The 18,295-nt window shown below is 46.5% G+C and overlaps 1 protein-coding gene across 6 annotated transcripts; it reads right to left on the bottom strand.

Moving 5' to 3' along the window:
• Positions 1-2,843: 2,843 nt before the first annotated feature.
• Positions 2,844-18,087, bottom strand: Ankrd34b (ankyrin repeat domain 34B). 6 transcript variants are annotated; one of them, XM_045133989.1, is made up of 6 exons: positions 18,014-18,087; positions 16,928-17,077; positions 15,256-15,331; positions 11,133-11,198; positions 7,305-7,384; positions 2,844-5,879 (listed from the first exon to the last, which is right to left on the bottom strand). In XM_045133989.1, the coding sequence occupies exon 6, from the start codon at positions 5,780-5,782 to the stop codon at positions 4,244-4,246; it is 1,539 nt and encodes a 512-aa protein (XP_044989924.1). In that variant the 5' UTR covers positions 5,783-5,879; positions 7,305-7,384; positions 11,133-11,198; positions 15,256-15,331; positions 16,928-17,077; positions 18,014-18,087; the 3' UTR covers positions 2,844-4,243. The 6 variants fall into 6 exon arrangements, with proteins under 6 accessions (XP_044989924.1, XP_044989925.1, XP_044989927.1 ...); XM_045133990.1 differs by lacking the exon at positions 18,014-18,087 and adding an exon at positions 6,626-6,693 and having other exon boundaries at positions 16,928-17,219; XM_045133992.1 differs by lacking the exon at positions 18,014-18,087 and adding an exon at positions 6,626-6,693 and having other exon boundaries at positions 2,844-5,807; positions 16,928-17,219.
• Positions 18,088-18,295: the final 208 nt, after the last annotated feature.

The raw sequence follows: 18,295 nt of genomic DNA, 5'->3' as shown, positions 1-18,295 counted from the left end.
AGAAAGAGGGGCTGGAGGGATGGCTTAGCAGTTAAGGCTTTTGCCTGCAAAGCCAAAGGACCCAGGTTCAATTCCCCAGGACCCACATTAGCCAGATGTACAAGGTGGTGCATGTGTCTGGAGTTTGTTTGCGGTGGCTGGAGGCACCCATTCTGTCTGTCTCTCTTCCCTTCTTTCTCTGTCAAATAAATAAATACAAATAAATTAAAAAAAAAAAAGAAGAAAGAGCGAGTAAAGAAGGAAGGAAGGAAAGAAAAGAAAGGAGGGGCTAGAGAGATGGCTTAGCAGTTAATTAAGGTGCTTGCTTGCTAAGCCTAAGAACCCAGGTTTGATTCACCAGTTCCCACGTAAGCCAGATGCACAAGGTGGCACATGCGTCTAGAGTTTGTTTGTAGTGGCTATGAGCCCTGGAGTGCCCATTCTCTCCTCTTTCTCTCTCTCTCCCTCTTCTTATCTTTCTCTCCCTTTCTCTCAAATAAATAAATAAATAATAAAATACTTTTTAAAAGAAAGAAGAAATGAAAAAAAAAAGTGACCTAAGGAATATTAGCATTAAACAAGGCTGTATAAACCTAATTGTTAATTTACTAATAATTGTGCCTTCCAATTAGATTAGCCTTTTTTCAAAACTGGAGGTTTTGAGCCAAACAGTGGCATTGCCTATAGTCTCAGCTCCTTGCGAGGCTGAAGTAGAAGAATCACTTGATCCCAGAAGTTTCGGCCCTTCCTGAGCAATGGGAGACCTCACCTTGAGAAAGGCCAGGGGAGTAGGTAGTTTTTTATTGTCTTAGTGTTATTCTGGTAGGGTGGAGCTGATGGATTAAGAGAATGGATCTTGAAAAGACCACTACGGCCATTTCCTAAGAGGAGGTGGGGGTACCCCACACCCTGATGCATCCCACAGGACAGCACAGTGCTGGAGAGCCATAGGAAGCACAAGGAAAGGTGGGGAGGAGACTAACTTTCATTGAAAAACCATTCTAGCATGTATTCATTGTGCAAACTGCTGCCTATAACATTTTCATACAGGTATATCACATGATTTTCTCATACTTACCGCCCCCCATTACCTTCTCCCTCTTCCCCTTCCTTGTATTCCCATTTCTTCCCTTCATGTCATCTAACATGTATTTTTTAAAAAATGTATATATGTGTGTGTGTGTGTGTATTTAAATATTATATATTAAACCTACATTTAAATATATAAATATTTGCATATTTAAATGTAGGTTACATATGTGACAAATTAAATGATGTTTAAGTCATTTCACTAAACATGATGGTCTCTCTAGTTCAACCCATTTTCCTTCAAATGATGTAATTTTGCTGTTTGTGACTGAATGAAACTTCACTGTTTATAGTTATATGCCATATTTTCTTTATGCATTCATCTGCTAGTGGACAACTGGATTGATTCCATATCTTGGCAATTGTGAGTGGTGCTGCAATAAACACGGATGCAGTGGTATGCTGTAGCACACTGACTTAGAACCCTTTTGGTACATGCCCATGAGTGGTATAGCTGGGCCATATGGTGTCTACTTTCTTTTAATGAACCTGGTTTCATTTTTTTAATGTTTTATTTTTCTTTATTTATTTGAGAGAGAGAAAGAAAAGGCAGGGAGAGAGAGAAAGAGAGAGAGAGAATGGGTGCACCAGGGCCTCCAGCCACTGCAAACAAACTCTAGATGTATGTGCCCCCTTGTGTGTCCAACCTACATGGAACCTGGGGACTTGAACCTGGGGCCTTTGGCTTTGCAGGCAAGCACCTTAACCACTAAGCCATTTCTCCAGCCCTGGTGTTCGACTTTTCATCATCCTTATAAATGTAGTCTCTCTTCTAAGCAAGTTCCAGAGGAATCATTATTAGGATACTGAATGGGATTGTGAGAAGGCTCAGATCCTAGATGCCTAGTGGGTGCACCTTCATGATGGAGCATGTCATGTGTGTGCTTACCACCTGCTCTGATTGGGCAATGTCATGCTTGTCTCAGTAACGGGGACTGCCCTGTCTTCCTCTAAATGACTCTTACCCTGAATCAGTATTAGCTTTATTCTAGGAAATCCTGCTTTCCAGGAAGAAGCATAGTGTCCTTCAAACCAGAAAGCAAAGGGCTAGTAAGGGAAGTGTCATTTAACTTTAAGATGAAGTTAAATTATATTCTATGTGAAATTCAAATATAAATTAAAGCCAGGTGTGGTGGCACATACCTTTAATTTCAGCCTTGGGTAGGTTGTCATAGAAGGATCACTAAGAATTCAAGGCCAGTTTGGGGCTGCAGAGTGAGTTTTAAGTCAGCATGGGTTAGAGTGAGGACCTACCTCAAAAAAAAAAAAAAAATTCTTTAAACTTTTTAAAGACATCCGCAATTCACCATTGGTACCCCAAATGATACATTTCATTTCACGAGTAAAAGTCTCAAGGAAAGGCTACACACCCAGACTCTAGAAATTTAGTGCCTGAAATGTTCTTAGGATTGCTAGCAAGTTAAAAATCTTCCAATGATGGCCAAAATATTTTTAAATCTATTATACATTTCTTATGTGGAGAATACAATACTTTCTTATCTTCTATTTATTTAAAGTAATATGTGTGGCATAAGTTTCTTTTGAAACTTATGTAGTAGTGTTTGAGAGAGTGATAAAACTCAGCCACAGTCAAAATGATGTTTTAAATCTTTATTGATGTCATCCTGTTTATGAGTTAATCTATGTACATATTCTTCTAGACTGTATCCTTACAATGTGAAGGCAGGTACTTTTCACAATATTGACTTGCAAAAAGAATTCAGCTACTTATAAACATCAGTACAATTTTAAGTTCAGAATAAAAAAAATACTTCTAGTGTAATTAATATTTTATTCAAAACATTAAATGGAAAAAACCTCTGATTGCCTTTTAAAATAAAAGCCACAAATAATTAGATAATCACTGTACATTTCAACTTGCTTATATTAAAACACCCAGAAAGCCTCGCACCACCTGTTAGGTACAGAAATAAAGCTATACACGACAATACTCAGATCAGCACCCGCAGCTGTAGTTCTGACTTTCCCTTTGCTTTAGAACTGCTAGATTGACACCACACTTGGAAATCATGTAGATAATATAGTCATTTATAATACCATTTATTTTGTTAAGTTATTCACAGGCCCTAACTTACCAGATGACTGGAACGTCACACTAAGGAAATTATCCTTATATATCTTTGTATGAATGTCTAATAACTACATCTCGGAAATAAAAAAATGATAATGCTTAATACTGCCCAATATTTAATAATTTTTATGATTAAGTTTCTACTGGCTTTTGTAATTTTAGCTAACCTAGGCTAATCTACTAATCAGTTTTTTTTAATGAAGCAAGCGTTTAGTTTCCGTTTTCAATACATACCAAAACTTTTTTTTTTTGCATTTCTTTTTGTCTTTGTTGTTTCTTTTTTGGAAGACAAGAATATTTTGATATACATGAAGGTGAATACTTTTACATTTTTGTAGATGGAAACTTATGGCTAGGATTCTTAAAAAAAAAACAAAACAAGAATTAAAAGATAGGGAGAGGGGATAATTCCACACTGCAGAAAGTCTGTTTAAAAATAAAGTATAGCAAAGCCAGCGTAGCTCAGTGTACGTGACTAAGAGTTTGTAACTCTTATTTCCCGTATGACACTGATTTAATGGGACATTGTAGCTTGCTCTAACTTCAGTGTTTATCTTCAAATTTATTTATTTTTTACCTCCTGCATTGCAGGTAACATTTTAAAAATAATTTGTTCATTCTTCCCTTTGTGGTTTAGGATTATTGTTGCTACAGTGTTCTTTTAGGCTTTTGATATCATGAAACATTACAACCTTGTTGGCACAAAATATTACATTACTGACTTGAAAATATTATTTCTTAATAAAATGTTAAGCCAATCTTAAGTTTAAAAAGTGCTGTCTAGCATATGATACTTTGTTTCTCTGCTGATTTTCACTTCAGTGGAAAACTTGGACCACATGAAGGCTGATAAATATGAGTTTTGCAAAAAATAGCTTCCATTTGTTTGAGAATCCCTTTAGCAGAAACTATATATTATTTATCTGTGGATTCACAGGGCCTAATACAAAATGCACTATAGTTTGATCTGCTAACTGTGATGGACTAATTAAGACTTACAAGGATACACACTTAAGATTTCTTCTCTAGGTCTATGTTTCTCTGATTGAGACACTTGAAGATAATGTGTTTCCTAGCCACCTCTTAAAAATTTACTAATTGCTTTATTTGTTCTGTCTGCAATGACTGTCTCCTTAACAACATCTTTTTGCTTTTGAATTCTTTTGGGAACATAGGAACAGTTGGCATAAGCACTTTTTGACCACAAGAAAAAAGGCTGCAGATCTTGTTGTTGACACTAATGTCTGCCATGGGAGGGTGGGCGTTTACATTTAAGGGGGGCAGAAACCCGGGTCTGTTCTGCACAAAACTGTGATCTAAAGAAAAAGCCCCGGAGCCACGCCTTTCTAGAACAGCATGGTTTCTCCTGCTCAAGGGGCCTGGGGGTACATTCTCCAGCAATTCTTTGGACGCTGACGACAAAGAAGGAGATGGTGAAAAGATCTTTTTCTTTCCCACTTTGCCATCTTCTACAGTAGGAGGTGTAGCCCCCTCTGAGAGTTGGGAATCGGAGCTATAGTGATTGGCCCCTGAGTTTCGTTTTTGAACTATACTTCTCAAGGTGGAAGCAAATATTGTCTGGTTAGAGTCTGGGTCCTGGTCAGTGGGGATTTCAGTGCATGGCTGACCTCCTTCTGGAAATGAAGACTGATAATTTATTTCATCATATGACATTTTCCTTGAGTTGGCCTGCTCAAAGGCTCTGAGCAAATGTGCAGTATCTTTCACATCAATGCTTTGGTGCCTAGTGATGAATCGCTTAGAAAGTGCCAGTGCGTTGGTTTTGTAGGAAATTTCCTCCTCTGGAGTGATGTCTTGGAGTTCCTCCTGCAAGGAGGCCACTCTGTTCTGAAGCTTTAGTGATGGAGCACTCTTAACCCAGGCTGGAGCCTGGGGGAGTTTGGGCCCATTAGTGGCCATCACAGGCTTTCTCACGGGGGAACCTGGGTCCCAAGGGTTATCGCTGCTTCCCGACAGCTCCCGCTCTTTCAAGCCAAAAAGGGTCAGGTCGGTTTCGGAAGAATGTGAGCATGGCAAAGAGGCAGTTTTGATGTCTATTTCTGATGGCGTGGTGCAAGTGACTGGGGACTCGCTCGCGTCCATATCTGCTGGGGGCACATTTAGGTACTGCTGGGTAGTGTGCCTGCCAGAAGGAGACTTTGCTGTCGTAATGATGATGACCTCTTTCCCTTTTGCCTGGCAGGCACTGAGGAGTACTTTCAGGGTCTCTCTGTCCTCTGCATTTATAGCATAAACCAGAGCTGAGTAACCGGAGTGATCTTGCAAGCTGAAGTCAGCCCCACTCCTGAGCAGCAAGGACACCACTTCGGGACCAGCCTTCTCTAAGCAGGCGTGCATCAGAGCCGTTTTCCCAGACTTGTCCTGTATGTTGGGATCGGCACTGTTCTCCAAAAGGTACTTAACCATCTTAGCTTTACTGACACTCTGGTGGTCGACATGTTTGCTTTTACAAGCAATCATTAGAGGTGTTTCCCCACGGTCATTGCTCTCATTGATGTAGGCACCACCTTCTAGCAAAAGTCTCGTGAGGCGGAGCCGGCTCTGATGAACTGCTTTGATCAAAGAATTACCGTCTGTTGAAACTTCCGGGCTTTCATCCATCTTTCCAAAGGTCAGAGGCCAGTCCCTGCTTGTCAAAGAAGGGGAAGATTAGCCAGAATCACTGCCCCAATTCTTATTCACGTTCTCCTTACAGGGTCTGAAATATGTATAAAGGGGACATGAACAGAATTCTATTGTTAATAAATGCAGAGCAAAATTATGACTTGCATTACTTGAACAGTAATGACTTGTATAGCATTACAAAATAAAATGGTTTATCAAAATTTTCCTTGAGGGCTGGAGAGATGGCTTAGTGGTTAAGTGCTTGCCTGTGAAGCCTAAGGACCCCAGTTCGAGGCTCCATTCCTCCCCAGGACCCACGTTAGCCTGATGCACAAGGGGGCGCAAGCATTTAGAGTTCATTTGCAGTGGTGGCTGGAGGCCCTGGCACGTCCATTCTCTCTCTATCTGCTTCTTTCTCTCTGTATCTGTTGCTCTCAAATAAATACATAAAAATAAAAAAAAGTTTAAAAATTTTTCCTTGAATACTTGTGAAATAGCAGCATTGACAAAGTGTGTGCCTAGATCTCACATTAAACAACAGTGCACTTATTTTCTACCTATGAAAAGTACTTTTAAGTTAGTAATATTCAAAAGGGCCAGGCATGGTGGTGCACGCCTTAAATCCCAGTACTTGAGAGGCAGGGGTAGGAGGACTGCTATGAATTTGAGGCCACCCTGAGGCTACATAGTGAATTCTAGCCTGGGCTAGAGTGAGACCCTACCTTGAAAAACCAGTAAATAAACAAATAATTTCACAAAGCAAATTTATGAACTGGGAAGATGACTCAGTGGTAAGGGCATTTTCACAAAGGCATGAGGGCCCGAGTGAGTCTGATTCACCTTGAGTTTGATTCTCCAGGACCCAAATATACCGCTGGGAATGGCCACACATGTCTGTCACTCCAGTCCTGTGGGGAATAGATACCAGAGACTTGCTGGGGATTATTGGTCTGCCAAGCTAACCCAAATACGGCAGCTCAGAGTTCAGTGAGAGACCTAGTCTAAAGAAAACATGTGGGGCTGGAGAGATGGAGGAGCAGTTAAGGCTCTTGTTGGCAAGCCCAAAGGAACTGGGTTTGATTCCCCAGAGACCACATAAAGCCACATAAAGGGTGGTGCATGCATCTGGAGGTTGTTTGCAGTGGCTAGAGGCCCGACACACCCATTCTCTCTCTTTCAAATAAATAAACTAAATATATTTTTAAAAAACATGTGGATGAGCAACAGAGAACATCTGATGTTCTCACACACTTGCACACACCCATGTATACCCCACACACAGGCTGTACATGCACACCCACGCACGCCCCACACACGCGCTGTACATGCACACCCACGCACGCCCCACACACGCGCTGTACATGCACACCCACGCACGCCCCACACACGCGCTGTACATGCACACCCACGCACGCCCCACACACGCGCTGTACATGCACACCCACGCACGCCCCACACACGTGCTGTTCATGTACACCCATGCAAAAAGAAAATTCAAAGCCAACATAATGGCTCATACCTGAATCCCAGCACTCTGGATGCTGAGGCGGCCAGGGCTACATAACAGTTTCAGGACAGCCAAGACTACAGAGTGAGACCCTGTCTCAAAAACAAACAACAACAAAATCCAGGAAGTTCAGACAAAGCAGCCAAAGTTCTCTGTAACTACAATTGTATCAATTAAAACATAGCACACTTATAGTAGCTTAATGTAAAAGTATTAGTATAAAGTAATTTAAACATACTCTTCAATAATGTAAGAAATATTTAATTTGAAGAGCACTGTAAAAATTTTTACATATTTATTTGCAAGAAGAGATAAAGAGGAGCAGAAAGAGAATGGGTACACCAAGGCCTCTAGTCACTGCAGTCAAACTCCAGATGTGTGAGATGTGTGTGTTACTTTGTGCATCTGGCTTACGTGGATACTGGAAAATCGAACCCGGATCCTTAGGCTCTGCAGGCAATGGCCTTAACCACTGAGCAAGCTCTCCAGCCCTGAAGAACATATTTATCTTATTTATTTAAAGAATGAAGTTACTTGTTGTGACAACTGATACCAGGTCTCAAATTCACACTGAAACAGGAATGGTGAATATGCGATCGTACCTTTTGATAGTTTCCATTATTTTAAATCATTTGCAAATTAGATTACAGAGTTAGCAACTACTGGGTTAAATGTAAGGATATATGCTCTGAAAAAGTTTTCTAGCCAAAAAATCTTGAAAGAACAATGCAGGCTTTGTAGACATTTTGATGTTTACCCTTGAAACTAACAGAGCAAGCACCGTGCCTCCCACCAGTGAGCTGAGAACTGACCCCAAACACAGGACCGAACCCTTCTCCCAGGAGGCAGCAGCAGGAAGCTTAGCCCTGGGGTGAGGAGTGCATGGGGGCTCTTCACCTAGACTCCGTCAGGTCCTTTGTGGGCATGCTAAAGTCTGGGGAGTAGGGACAGTAGGTGGCTTCTTGGTCTCTAGGTCACCAGACTGCCCCTCCCCCACCATGGGAGCCTTCCTGTGGTTTGTTCTCTGAAGACAGAGAAATGCAAGATCTCCAGAGTGGAGGCCAGTGAAAGGACTTGCGGCCTGCTTTCTCCCCACTCTACTTCAAAAAGTCTAGCAAAGATTGCTAAGATCATGTCTGAACAGCTGGACCTGTCTATGAGAAATATCAAATGTATAGGATTTCCCCACCTGCCATCAAGTCACCCCTCAGAGAGGGTCACAGAGGACAGATTCACCCACGTGCTCAAGCTTCTCATCAGACTTTTAATCTAGCCCTTTGGTTACAAGCCAACAGCTCCATGGTAAGGTGGTTCCTTGCAGATTCTACCAGCCTAGATTCAACCCCCCAGCACTTAGGTAAAGCCAGATAAAGTGGTGCATGCACTAAGATCCCGACATGTTGAAGGCAGAGACAAGAGTATCCAAAAGCTCCAGCCACCTAGTCTGAAATTCATTTGCAGACTGTTAACTTCAAGAGACCCTATCTCTCAAGGAAGGTGGAGCTCAGACACCTCAAAGTTGTCTTCTCACCTTCTCAAGTACACACACACACACACACACACACGAAACAAACACATGCATCTTATAAAGACAGAATGAAGCCAGGCAAGGCAGTGCCTGTATCTAGTCCCAACACTCTGGAAGCTGATGTAGGAGGAGCTCAGCAGATGTAAGGCCAGCCTACAGCTACCGAGTGAGTTCCAAGTCAGCCTGGGTTACAGTGAGACCCCACCTCAAAAAGGTAAAAACAAACAAAAAGTTACCAAATTGAAATGGCCCAAATAGAACATCACATCATGAATGAAAATAGACCACATCCACGACGTGTGGCTGTCAACTTCCAGGGTCAGAGAACATTCCAAAGGCAATAAGAGAGGAGAGGAAAGGCCTTGAGATGTGGGATAAATCATAAGAAATAGCATAAGGGCTGGGGAGATGGTTCAGTGGTTTAAGGGTGCTTGCTTACAAATCCTGCCAGCTTGGATTCCATTCCCCAGTACCCACATAAAGCCAGATGCAAAGTGGCGCATGTGTCTGGAGTTTGTTTGCAGGGGCAAGAGGCCCTGGCATGCCCATTCTCTCCTTCCTCCCTTCTCTATTGCAAATAAATAAATAAAAAGAAATTTTTGAAAAAAAAAGGAATTAGTGGGGCTGGAGAGATGGCTCCGTGGTTAAGGAGCATGGCTGCAAAGGCTAACAACCTGGGTTTGATTCCCCGGTACCCAGGTAAAGCCAGATGCACAAAGGAACGCATGCATCTGGAGCTCGTGCAGTAGTTAGAGGCCCTGCTGTGCCCATTCTCTCTTCTCTCTGTTGCTCTCTGCTTGGAAATAAATAAATAAAAGTATTTTTTTAAAGAAAGGAATTGGTATGAATTCAGATATACCAACAACAACAATGAAACACAATGGAGAAGTGCCTTTAAACATCTGAAGGGAAAATGATCCTCAGCTTAGAATTCTATATTTAGCCAAACCTTCAGGCAAGAACTGGGACGAACTGTCAAGATGTAACTGAAGGACACCGTTTACAAAGAGGAGATGGCAAACAAGAGAACCAAGAACTGGAGATACAAGAAGCTGGACCTCTCCATGGAAGACAGGTGTCCCAAGCGTGAGAAAATGCTGGAGCACTGTGCCAGGTTGACGAGCGTGCAGACATCTCCCCTAACGTTCCCCACTGGGCTGCCATCTGCTCAGTGTGGATCAAACGTGCAGAGGGGCCTGCCCTCAGCGCAGTCTCTGTGGGCAGGGCCCAACCACTTTCACACTTTCCTCTTTGCCATGCTTTCTGCAGCCACGGCTCCATGCCCTCACTCTGCTTTGACCAACTGCGGATAAGTCCTAGGGACTGTGAGGGGACAGCGAGCGGGCAGCCCAGTCTGCTTGGATACCGGGTACCCGGTGCGCATGGTATCCTTGCCACGGGCCCTGTCAGGGTGAGCCCCATGGGTTCTAGGTTCCATTCCTGACCCTGTCCTGCTACAGGGGCTCCTGTAAGTGCTCAGGGACCCTGAAAAGCTTAGCTTCTGAGATCCTTTGTCATGTGCTGCCAACGTCACCCTTTCTTTATGCTTCTAATATTGTGCTTGCTACCCAGGTAGAAACCATTACTAGCCAGGCGTGGTGGCGCACACCTTTAATCCCAACACTCGGGAGGCGAAGGTAGGAAGATTGCTGTGAGTTCAAGGCCGCCCTGAGACCACATAGTGAATTCCAGGTCAGCATGGGTGAGAGTGAGACCCTACTTCTAAAAACCAAAAAAAAAAAAAAAAAAAGCTATCACTTAGGAATGTGTTATAGATGGGAAACAAGAATGAAAATAATGAGAATGATTAGCATAAAAATCAAGTGAAAGTGACCTTTAGTTTCCAGAAGAACAGGGCAAGCTAGGTGGGTCACCCAGAGGTTCACATGGACCTATCTGTTTTAGTGATGCACGCAGTAGTACCTATTCTAATTGTTCATCTTTACGTGGTGCACGTTCACTTATCTTTCCATACAATCCCACTGTACCTGTTTATTATAAAACAGAACATGTATGCAGAAAAGATCATAGCATATAAAAAGGTATGATTCATTACTGAACTTTAGTCATCAAATTAGTTCTTTTAACAACATGGTTCAGTTCATAGGGCAACACAGACAGTAGTTGTTGTCACATGTCCCTTTGGAATGGCCACAGGCAAGCGCATGAAGGGCGGTATTCCAAATAAAGGTGTTCCCCTCCAGTTTGCTATCCCTCAATGAGGAGGCACACGGAGTGAACGAAAGTGAACAGTCTGGTTTGATGTCCTTCATGCCCCGATCTACAAAGGCTCTTCCAGAACTAAAACCTACCTGAAACTCAGGAATGCACCAATCAAGAAGTCGCTGGTAGTGTGAGTCCCAACTCAGAGGTAAATTCTGGAAATAGGACATTTGAAAAGAGCTTATATGAGCCAATGATCACAAAAGAAACCTTGTCTAAGCTGCATTTCTCATACCCAAAGGTGCTTAAGATAGCAAAGAATTATTTGAAACTTGAAGAAGCTGGAACATGATATCAAATATTGAAACCACTTAGTACCTTCTATCTGACAAATCACACAGTATCAATCTCAAAATAAAAATATTTTCATTATCATACATTAACAGTTTCTATTATTTGTACAATCTTTTTGTCATTGTTAATATATTTTATGTGTGTGTGTGTGTGTGTGTGTGTGTGTGTGTGTGTGTGTTGACTCTCTCTCTATCCCAGGCTGACCTGAAATTCACTATTTAGTCTCAGGCTGGCCCCAAACTCACAGTGATCCTCCTACCTCTGCCTCCTGAGTGCTGGGATTAAAGGTGTGCACCACCATTCCCGGCTATGACACTGGTTTTTATTTTTAAATATTTATTTGTTCATTTAAGTATTATGTATTTGTTTACTTGAGAGAGACAGAGACAGATGGAGAGGCAGAGAGAAAGAGAGAATGGGCACGCCAGGGCCTCCAGCCACTGCAAACGAACTCCAGATGCATGTGCCCCCTTGTGCATCTGGCTTATGTGGGTCCTGGGGAATTGAACCGAGGTCCTTAGGCTTCACAGGTAAACGCCTTAACAGCTAAGCCATTTCCCCAGCCCTGACATTTATTTTTACTTGAGACAGAGAGAGAGGGGGGAGAGAGAGATATTGATTATGGATATGACAGGGCCTCTAGCCACTGCAAACAAACTGCAGAAGCATGTGCCACCTTGTGCATTTGGGACGTGGAGAATCAAATCTGGGTTCTTAGGCTTCACAGGCAAGTGCCTTAACTAAGCTGTCTCACCAGTCCATAAATACTCTTCTGTGCAACACTAAATCTGAGATTTTTGATCAACCTTTCTCTAAGGCTGGAATCAGGAGACTCTGAGAAAAGCCGAGAATTGGCAATGTACTGAACTGGGATGTCTGGGTAGGGCAGTGCCTCCCCTATGTCCTATAGAAAGGCACACGCTGTGGGTTCTGGGGCCTCAGGGTCGCTGAGCAGTGGTCCCAACTAGTGGCCTAATCTACTTGTTACATATATAGCAACAGACCTTCTCCACCAAAGCCTTTGGGGTAATCTAGCTGTAAAAGAAGCTTCCATGAGGTTGATTCTGTTTTCTTTTCTAAATATATTTTTTCATTCATTTGCAAGCAGAAAGAGAGGAAGGAGTACGAGCGTGCCAGAGCCTCTTGCTGCTGCAACAGAACACTTCGTACCTCTGGCTTTATGTGGGTACTGGGAATCCAACCTGGGTTAGCAGGCTCTACAAACAAGTGCCTTTAGCCACTGGGGCATCTCCCAGCCCGACTGCTCCTTTTCTTTCTTTCTCTATCTCTTTACTTTTCTCACTCTTTCTTTCTTTTGTTTCTGATGCAGGGTCTTACTCTATCCCATACTGACCTGCAAGTCACTCTGTAGTCCCAGGCTGGCCTTGAACTCACAATGATCCTCCTATCTCTGCCTTCCAAGTACTGGGACTAAAGGGTTTTTAGTAGAATGATTTTTGCATTTAAAGTATTTTTTTAAGAGACAGCAGGGCTTGCTAGGTTATCAGCAGAACTGTTGGGCTCCTGCAACTCTCATCCTCAGTCTCCTGAGTAGCTGGAAAAAGTTTATATGTATGTATGTCTGTATGGATGGATGGATGGATGGATGGACGGACGGATGGATGCATGCATGCATGGCAGGATATATATCCAGCTATGAATTTACTTGATCTGCTCACGTATTAACAGTTCTGAAACTGATGAAACATTCAAGTTTTCAGAAAAATTAAAGTTCTCAGATACTTCATTCTCCACAAGTTACAAGTTTGGGCTCTTTGTGTCTTGTTTGACAGTCAGCGTCTTACTGGAACAAGTCATCTTCAGGCCTTCATCCTCTTTCAAGTGGTTCTTCTATCTTGCACATCCATTTGTACATCAAAAGCCCTGACATTTAAGTCTGACTGACTTCTCTTAGCATGTTAAGTGAAGACCCCTTCTCTGGTCTAGAATGTTCTTCCCTCCTGTGAGAAACATCTTGGTTGAACACCTGGGCTTGATATCATGTTAACATGATACCCCTCTGTTAGTCTAGCTTCTTGACAATCCCCCGGCTCAGGCACACTGTCTATGTAACAGTTCAAGTGGAGAAAGATCAGAGTCACATAGACCCAGATCCCAGCCTCTGTCTTCCTCCTACTAGACAGCTTTCCGCCCTCCTCTGACCCCTTGGAGTGCTGCCTTCCTCACCGATGGAAGGAGACATGTAATCTCCATTGCTAAAGGAAGGCTTTTCTACTATGCCTTCTCACCAAGTTCTCCTTTTGAAAACTTTTCTCAAAAATTTTTTAACCTTCTCTTATTTTAATCACATCTCAGATCCATTGTCTTTTAAAGTAATAGATAAAACACTGAAAATATTGTGTGTGGGGTGTGTGTGTGTGCATGTGTACACAAGTGGAGGCTAAAGGATAACTCTGGGTGTCATTCCTCAGTGGCCATCTATGAGATGGGGTCTCTTACTGGCCTGAAGCTCACCAAGTAGGTTAGGCTGGCTGGCCTGTGGTCCCCAGAGATCTGCCTATCTCTGCCTTCCCAGCGCTGGGTTACAAGCATGTGCCACCATGCCAGGCATTTTGTAATATGGGTTTGGAGATGGAATTGAAGTCTTATTGCTTTCATGACAAACACTTTACCAGCTGAGCTCTCTCCCAGCCCCAACCCCAGACGCTCTCCTCTTAGAATCTGTAAATAATATTTGTAAATGTGAGTGGAAAAGGAAAGGAACACATCTTTAATATACATCTTCCTTTAGATTTCCTACTACCATGATTTCAACATTATGAGATCTTAAACAATCACAGAAACTGCTCTTCATTTTAAATTTCTAACATCTTTGACATCAGTTCCACTCATGTCATGGCACATCTTCCACTTCTTTCCTTTACTGCCAAGATTCCACTTATATTTTAGTTATTTAGGTCTTTTTTTTTTTAAGAGAAAAGAAATGTACTCTCAAGAACAAAGAAAAACAGATGAAAGATATTATCAAAAATGAACAATTTCAGACTGGAGGGATGACTTAGTGGTGAAGGCATTTGCTGCAAAGTCAAAGGACCCAGATTTGATTCCCCAGGACCTACGTCAGCCAGATGCACATGGGGGCACATGTGTCTGGAGTTTGTTTGCAGTGGCTGGAGGCCCTGGTGTGCCCACTCTCTCTCTCTCTTTTTGTTAAAGAAATAAATAAATAAAAATAAAATATTGTGCAGGGCATGGTGGCGCATGCCTTTAATCCCAGCACTCGGGAGACAGAGGTAGGAGGATCACCGTGAGTTCGAGGCCACCCTGAGGCTACATAGTGAATTCCAGGTCAGCCTGAGCTAGAGTGAGACCCTACCTTGAAAAACCAAAACCAAAACAAAACAAAACAAAAATTAAAAACTGAACAATTTCAAATCAGCTTTGGAAGAGAGAAGAGCTGGTGGAGTAGCAACCCTTGCAGCAGGAAGAGCCGGGAATGGGAACCTGCAAAGTGCTGACGTGCAGGACCCTGCGGTTAGCACTCAAAGGCCCAGGCACCACAGACAGGAAGCAGAGCACAGGTGTGAAAGCGAGGGGACTGATGGAAGTCTGTACCCAGAGTGCCTGCACCCCAGGAACTACATCCCACCCTCAGGAGCCGACAACCAGGTCGTGGGGCAAAAGAACAAAGATGGATTCTCTGAACAAACTGATTAGAAGTGTCCGAACTTGGAGGCCACAGACAAGAGGGTAGTGAGGGTCTGTGAGTTGACATAGGATTCCCAGCCCTCTCCCCTGCTACCAGGAGACCAGAAGCTCGGCTCAAAAATTTTAAAAAGGCATTGCATCTTAAAATGAAGAGTCCCAGAAAAAATATCTGCTGATAAATTAAGCCATTCAAGCCATAACTGCACTAACTGGTTCAGACTCCCACTCCAAATAGAAATAGAAAGTTACCTGAAAACATCATTTCATCCTGCATTTTGGTCTCTCCTCTCTCTGGATGAGTTTTCTGTCAGCCAGCTGTCAGTTCCTGCCAGAGGAAATCAGAGCTATTCAGAGTCACATAAACACCAACGGTTTGTTGCATGCGTCTTTCCCATTTGGAGTCTAGATTTTAATTCCTTGTTTAGAAATCCCCACAGTGTTCTGTTTATCGTATTTCACTGATTATGAGTTTGTAAGCGTGTCTGGAATGGATCCTATGCACAGCAGCTTGGTGTGAGGCTGTTTGTGGGGTGCAGGATGAAGACCACCAGGCAAGGCCTGCTGGAATTAGCAGGGTTCTCCTGCTCATCTGGCCCAGCCTCCACCGTGTGCCGTGGAGGAAGGAGGAAAGGGGCACGGAGTCCTCCCAAGGTCACTGCTCTCATCTGCTTGCCAGGGGTCAAGAACGAGCTTCCCTGTCGTCCGTGACCAGCTTCCCACGGGGCAGGGTTCTCTTTGGAGCGCCACACTTGTATGGTGCCCAGTGTGGCAGTGACACAAGGCTGAAGTGTTTCTCAAAGCCATCTCGGATGTGACCTTTGCTGTGGCTCCCCTTCCTCCCCACACCGTCCCCAGCGTTTTGCTCATGACTGAGGACTGTTATTTTCCTTTGTGCATCCTCCCATAAAATAGCTGTCTGGCGGTGCGCAGACAGGGATGGAGCTTCATACCCGGCTCTAAAGCGCCAACTCTCCCGCCCCCAGGCTGCCCTGGTCTCTGCCCTTATACAGAAGAGGCAACAAGGTAGGCACAGGAGCCGGGGCTGTCTCTCTCTCTCCTAGACACCAACATCTGGGGTATCATTTCTCAGCCTTCCCTAAAATGGAGATAATGCCTCCTTTATAGTAAGTAGAGAGTTGAGAGGAGTTTAAAAGACCCTCAAAAAATGTCAGTTTCTAAGCATGCGTCACCAAGTACAGGCCCTGCATGTATGTGTGGATTCTGGGCTGCTGGAGTCTGACAGCGAAGGTCAAGTCTCATGCGCAAATCGCCCTCCACCTTTTGTGGGTGGGCATAAGAATCACAGGAGCCTGTCAGAAAGAAAACCTGTCTGCTTCCTGATTGCTGTCAACCCCCTGCCTCTGCTCACCCAGAGCCCTTTCTATAATCACCCCTAGTGGCTTGACTGTCCACTCTCTTGCAGGAGTAAAGGAAAGAAGACATGATTGCTGCCGCCCAGAGAGGGGTCGTAGGGAGCCCACGGCCCCAATCCGGAGGTCCAACATGCTAGCCCTGGAGGTTTGCAGCGCTGCTCAAGCACTCATTCAGAGTAAGGCCGACCAGAGGCCGCAAACAAGATGTCTCTCCTGTGCATGGGGAGGGGCACAGACGGGCCACAGGGGCAGCTGCCCTGCCCTGCCCGGCCCGGAGACTGCCCTGCCCTCCAGGCTCCTGAGAAGCGCTCACTACTCCAGGCAGGAGGGGCTGGGGAGCGGTTCCCTTTTCCCACACAGACCCTAAACGGAGAGGCGCTCTCGGTCTTCTCGTGGCCTCTGGGCTGTTCCCTGTGCCCCTAGGGCTGGGCCGCGTGCCACCCAGACCCCAGCTGCTCTCAGGGCATTCCTTCCCACAGCAAAGAGAAACTAGGGAGGGGGAGGGACGGACGGACAGACACAGAGACAGAGAGCGAGACAAGGCAAACCTGCTCCCTTCCTTGCAAGTCCCTGGGAAGCAAGGTATCAAGGTGACTGAATTCCCAAGCCGCTGCGAAGGCGGGCAGCGCGTCCCCAGCGCCCCGGCAGGCTGGCTTCAGTTTTTCCTCCCCGGAGCGGGCGGGGGCCGGTGCAAGGTGCTGTCGGAGAAGGGCGAAGGAAGGTGACTGGGGCGACTGCGCTGGGGCACAGGTGGGGGCGGGGTGCACGTTCCGTCTCCTCCACTCGGAGCCCGGCCCGGGGCAGGCAGCTGGCCCGCTGAAGCGATCCTAGGCACGGCTAGGGGCTCTGGCCAGAGGCCCCGCGGTGTGGTCCCGGCCCCGCCTGCCCTCCGCCAGGACGCGGCCGTCCCTGGCCCAGGGGAGCATCGACCGATCGTCTTCTGCCCCGGGCAGGTGCATCCCTGCGCTCCGCTCTCCGGGTCTGGAATCCCGGCCCCAGGGATGTGCGCGCCCCGGAGCCACGGGGACAAGTCTGCCCATCCCTGTGTGTCTCGCCACTCTCCGACCGGGGGCGGCGGCAAACGGCTCCGAGGCCCCCGCCCCGCCCCCTCCCCGCAGCCCGGGGCACCTTTGGTGACCCAGCGCCCGCCCGCCCCGCCGCAGCGGGACGCCGAGACCCGCGCGCTCCTGCGGCCGAGCGCGCGCCGCTCCCGCTCCGGCTCGGGCTCGGGCTCCCGCGGCGGGGCTGAACCCGCGCGCCGAGGCCGAGAGCAGTGGATCCCGCGGCCCGGCGAGGTGCCGGCCCGAACCGCGGCCAGACGGGAGCGGGCTGGGCTGGGGGCGGCCTGCGGAGGCGCGAGGGTGGGCGGTGGCGGGCCGGAGGCTGCCCTTGGGAAGGAGGGACGCAGGGAGGGAGGCCCCGGCCGCCGAGGACCCGAGGTCCGGCCCCCCGCTCCCGGGAGCCGCAGTGCCGGGGCGCGCGGCAGGTGTGGGTTCCCGGGGCCCGAGCGCACCGGGGCGGGACGCGCGGAGGCCGTGCGTCCGGGGGGTCCCGGGCGGCGCCCCTGGGCGTCCTTCCTCCCGGAGCCCGCCCCCGCCACCCAAAGTTTCCCCACGTGCGCCGGGCACGCTGACCTGGGACGCGCTGTCGGGGCGGCGGCGGTGGTGGCCACCTCGGACGAGCGGCTTCCGCCCTCCGACCCCGGTCTTCCCGGAGCGCTCCCAGCTGCGGGGAGGTCTTGGGCTTCCCCCGAGGTCCGGCCCGCCGGGTCCCCGGCCCTGCTCGGCCGAGGCGGAGTGGCGGGCTGCGAAGGCTGGAGCGGGGCCCGGGAGGCGCGCACCTCGCCAGACGCCGGGGCGGCACGGCGCGGCGCTTCCGCTGGGGGTGACGCGCCGGCTCCCCGCCGCGCTGCAGGT

This window comes from Jaculus jaculus, chromosome 14 (genome assembly GCF_020740685.1).
Source record: "Jaculus jaculus isolate mJacJac1 chromosome 14, mJacJac1.mat.Y.cur, whole genome shotgun sequence".
Lineage (NCBI taxonomy): Eukaryota > Metazoa > Chordata > Mammalia > Rodentia > Dipodidae > Jaculus > Jaculus jaculus.
The sequence above is the reverse complement of the archived record's forward strand: the minus strand, read 5'-3'. Positions and strand labels throughout refer to the sequence as shown.

What these genes read in the sequence shown, in the direction of transcription:
- Ankrd34b (XM_045133989.1), bottom strand. Translation starts at nt 5,782, where the DNA reads ATGGATGAAAGCCCGGAAGTTTCAACAGACGGTAATTCTTTGATCAAA.